This window comes from Panthera onca, chromosome C1 (genome assembly GCF_046562875.1).
Source record: "Panthera onca isolate mPanOnc1 chromosome C1, mPanOnc1 haplotype 2, whole genome shotgun sequence".
NCBI classification, from domain to species: domain Eukaryota; kingdom Metazoa; phylum Chordata; class Mammalia; order Carnivora; family Felidae; genus Panthera; species Panthera onca.
In genome coordinates, this window is record NC_138346.1 from 114,363,871 (window position 1) to 114,367,776 (window position 3,906).

Here is a 3,906-nt window from a genome sequence, read left to right on the forward strand (position 1 = left end):
AAGCCCAATCTTTACCTTCTTTAGTCACACTGTCACTTTCCCCATCAGACACCAGTCTTGAGCTTGTCTCCTCTTCTCACATTGCTCAATTCTGCTCCTATCACTTTCTTAAAATCTTCCTTAGCCAAGTAGACAGTTCATAAGATTCTTGGAAGCTATTCTACAGACAGAACACCCAGAAAAGGACAAGAACCCAGCTGGAGCCCCACACCTCCCTGGTGTTGTCTTCCCATGGTTGTCCCCGATGTGAGGAGATGAAAGGAGATCGGAGGCAACATGTGGAGCTTGGTCAGGGGCTAGGATTGAGCCTAGTGTGTGGTGTGAGGCAGTGCTGGAATGAGGTGGACAGATTCTCCTTCCCCCAACCAGAATAACTTGTCCCTGTTTCATGACCAGCAATTGGAAAACATTGATTTCAGGTACATGAGTGAAGTTATTTTTGTTTGGTTTGGTTTTGGTTTTGTTTCCTTTTAAGAAGTTGCTGAATGCACTGGGTGCTTTGGGGAACAGAATTAAAGATGTATGTCCTCTTTTGGGAATTGGCCAAGAGAGTCCATTGCAACCATTGACTCATGCACAGGTTCTTTACACGGTGAGAGACAGAGGAGAAAAGACAAAGAGAATACAGGATCCCAGACTTCCAGGATTTATTCTGTATTATTGTAAATACTCACAGATTCAACTATAATACTGGGGACAAAGTCAGAATTAGTGACAGAGGCCATGGCCACCTGTTGGGACTGAGCTCATTAGGGATGGGTTCTGGGCAATAACTTTCTCTTCTCCCAGCCCCATCAAAGAAACATGCAGAAGGACAGGGTTAGGCAGGTTCACAGATGAAGTGGGCCACCAGGCTGGGGACCTGAGGTAAGAGAGGCCACTGGCTCTCTTGTCACTTGTGTGGGATGGCCTGAGAGCCTCTGAGACTGGGGGTGCTTACTTATATTTTGGGGGGCCATATACCTCCTGCTTCTGCTGCTGTTGGTCTATGAGGGGCATGACTTCTCCCCTCAGTGGATGGACTAGTAGGGGCTCTTGGACCTGGCCAGGAGCTGGGACAAATGCAGGCTGCGTCAGTTGGCCTTCCTGCTGCTCTGCTGGCTCTGGCTGCTGCTCTTCTCTCTTTTCCAGGTGCTCATTTCTCTTTGCTAGATCTTCTTCTCCTGTCCCAGCTGTTCCTTTTGCTGCTGCTTCCTTTGTGCTTTCTCCTGCTCCAGCTGCTGCTCCAGGTTTTTTGCTTCCTGATGTTCCTCACACTGTTCCTTTTGTTGCTGCTGCTGTATTTCCTGCTCCTTCTGCTGTTCCAGATGCTGTTCCAGGTGCAGTTCCTGCTCCTGTGACTCTTTCTGCTGCTGCTGTTCCAGATGTTGCTCCAGGTGAATTTCTTGCTCCTGTGACTCTTGCTGCTGCTGCTTCTGTTCCAGATGAAGTTCCTGCTCCTGTGACTCTTGCTGCTGCTGCTGCTGTTCTGGATGCTGTTCCAGGTGCAGTTCCTGCTCCTGTGACTCTTGTTGCTGCTGGTTCTGTTCCAGATGCTGTTCCAGGCAAAGTTCCTGCTCCTGTGACTTTTGCTGTTGCTGCTGCTGCTGCTGCTGCTGCTGTTCTGGATGCTGTTCCAGGCAAAGTTCCTGCTCATGTGACTCTTGCTGCTGCTGCTTCTGTTCCAGATGCTGTTCCAGGTGAAGTTCCTGCTCCTGTGAGTCCTGCTGTTGCTGCTGCTGTTCCTGATGCTGTTCCTGCTGCTGTGAGTCTTGCTGTTGCTGCTGTTGCTGTTCCAGATGATGTTCCTGCTGCTGTGGCTCACATTGTTGCTCAGTAACCCCCTTCACGAGAGTTGTATGATTCTCCTCATGCTCCTGGGGGACCTCCCCTGGGAGCTTAGAGGGCATCTTCTGGCATAGGGCAGGCAATGGGGTTGGCTGCTTCACTTGCTCGGGCTGGGTATTGTTGGGAAGGCAAACAGGCTTGAGGGGCTCCTGACAGAGTGTGGGAGGCAGAGTCACTGGAAGAGTGTGTTGCTGGGACATCCTGGAAGCTGCTTTAGATCAACCTAAAAGACAGGAGGGGTCAGAAGGGTGACTGAAGGCAGAGGGAGTAGATGAATCCCTGAAATCTGTAGCAGTGCCTGGTTTCTCAGCATCCCTTCTCTTACCTTGGGTTGGGGCTTTCCTACCCACTCTGGGTTGCTGTTCCCCAGAATCACAGAGTGGAGGGGAGGAGGGGGACAGCCAAGAAAGGCCCTCCTGGGAACCTCTTGTTCCCAGAAAGAGCCAACAAAGAGGTCTGTCTTTGAAGTTTCTGGACAAGGGTCGGCTGGGTGCCATTTTTTGCCTAATCCTTGCTTCTGCCCTCGCTCCTTTTTTTTTTTTTTTTAGAGAAAAAGAGAGTGTAAGCTGGGTAGGGACAGAGAGGGAAGGAAAGAGAGAGAATCCCAAGCAGGCCCTGCACTGTCAATGCAGAGTCGGACACAGGGCTTGATCCCAAACCACAAATCATGAGATCATGATCTGAGCTAAGACCAAGCTGGACACTTAAATCACTGAGCCATCCTGCCTCTGCCCTTACTTCTAATCTCCACTGACCAAGAAGGAACGATGAGCTCTGATGGGAAGAGGTGAGTCCCTAGGAAGAAAGGGACTTTGGAGGACTCCTGAGTCCTAGAAAATCAGTGGTCCATGCCAGGGTCATGGCACATGCCCTGGACTGGTCACATGACCTAGAATCTGCTTAAGTGTCGCACTGAAAGGCTGCCTGTTTCTGAGCAGGTCGCTTAGCCCCTCTGGGCCTCAGATTTCTCCTCTGAAAAGTTAGCAGATTGGCCTGTTCCACTCCATAGCTTTCTCTCATGACCTTTGGAGCTTCCACTGCAGCCCTAGCACCTGGGGGGTGGGGTGGGGTGGGGTGGAGGGAAGGCCTGGGAGGTTCCTGAGAAGTGGAGAGAGTTCTTTCGAGTCTTGTACCTTTCAGTTGCATTTTCCTGCCACTGCTTTGCCTAGGTCTCTCCAATTAGAAGTCTTTCCCCATTTTTCAGTCCTCCATTCTGCAGCATAGCAAGAGCCACATGCATTTCCCTCAACCCCTGCCCACTGATGAAGGCACAATCACAGACAGCCCAAGTAAGACAGTTCAGGGAAGAAATTGGCTCTACTCCTCTCATCCCCATCTCCTCTCTCTCTCTCTCCTCTCTGTCTCTCTCCCCGTCTCTCTCCAAAACATCAAACCAAGAAAAGATGGTACAGGAGAGGAGGAGATTGCTCTCTGTTCTGTATTTCCATGCCGTGGCATATATCTCTCAGCATAGTGACCTGAGTCCATCTGGAAAGACATGGAGTCCAGCTGAATCCAGTCTGAGAGTGATCCACACACCCACCCAGGCTAGCCACACAACCACACTCTAGTGTGCAGTGCCAGTCCCAGGGCTCCCAGCTAGTACTTACCAGACTCACAGTGGGGACAGCTGTGGAGGCCTCTAGTGCAGTGCTGAGCTGAGCAGGGGCCAGGGTGCCCTTATATGGTTCCCCAGCCCAGCCTCCTGCCCTGCTTGAAGAAGATGGACTGGTTTCACCACTCAAGTTGGTCAACTTCCTCCAGCCCTTTCCTGATTCATCACAGGCACCTGAAGCAGAAAACCCCTCAGGGTCCCTTTTCACAGAGACTCACAGAGGGCTCTGGGGACTGTCATTCCTGTGATACTCATCTGACCTGGGCATGGGGAGGTGAGGGAGGCATCTTGGGAAACTTGTCCCCTTTTTCTATTGCTTTGTGACTTCAGCCAAGCCTTTTCTCTGAATATCAATTTCTTCACTTGCAAAACAGGGTCATTCTCACAATTAGACCTAGCGATTCATTTCCAAGGGCACAGAATTGAAAGTTGTATGCCTCTATGGGATGTTCAGGCCAGCGTAT

At 50.8% G+C, this 3,906-nt stretch overlaps 1 protein-coding gene across 1 annotated transcript; it reads right to left on the minus strand.

The window, feature by feature from the left end:
- Positions 1–1,148: 1,148 nt before the first annotated feature.
- On the minus strand, positions 1,149–2,027 carry IVL (involucrin). Its single transcript, XM_060621740.3, has one exon. The coding sequence runs from the start codon at positions 2,025–2,027 to the stop codon at positions 1,149–1,151; it is 879 nt and encodes a 292-aa protein (XP_060477723.2).
- Positions 2,028–3,906: the final 1,879 nt, after the last annotated feature.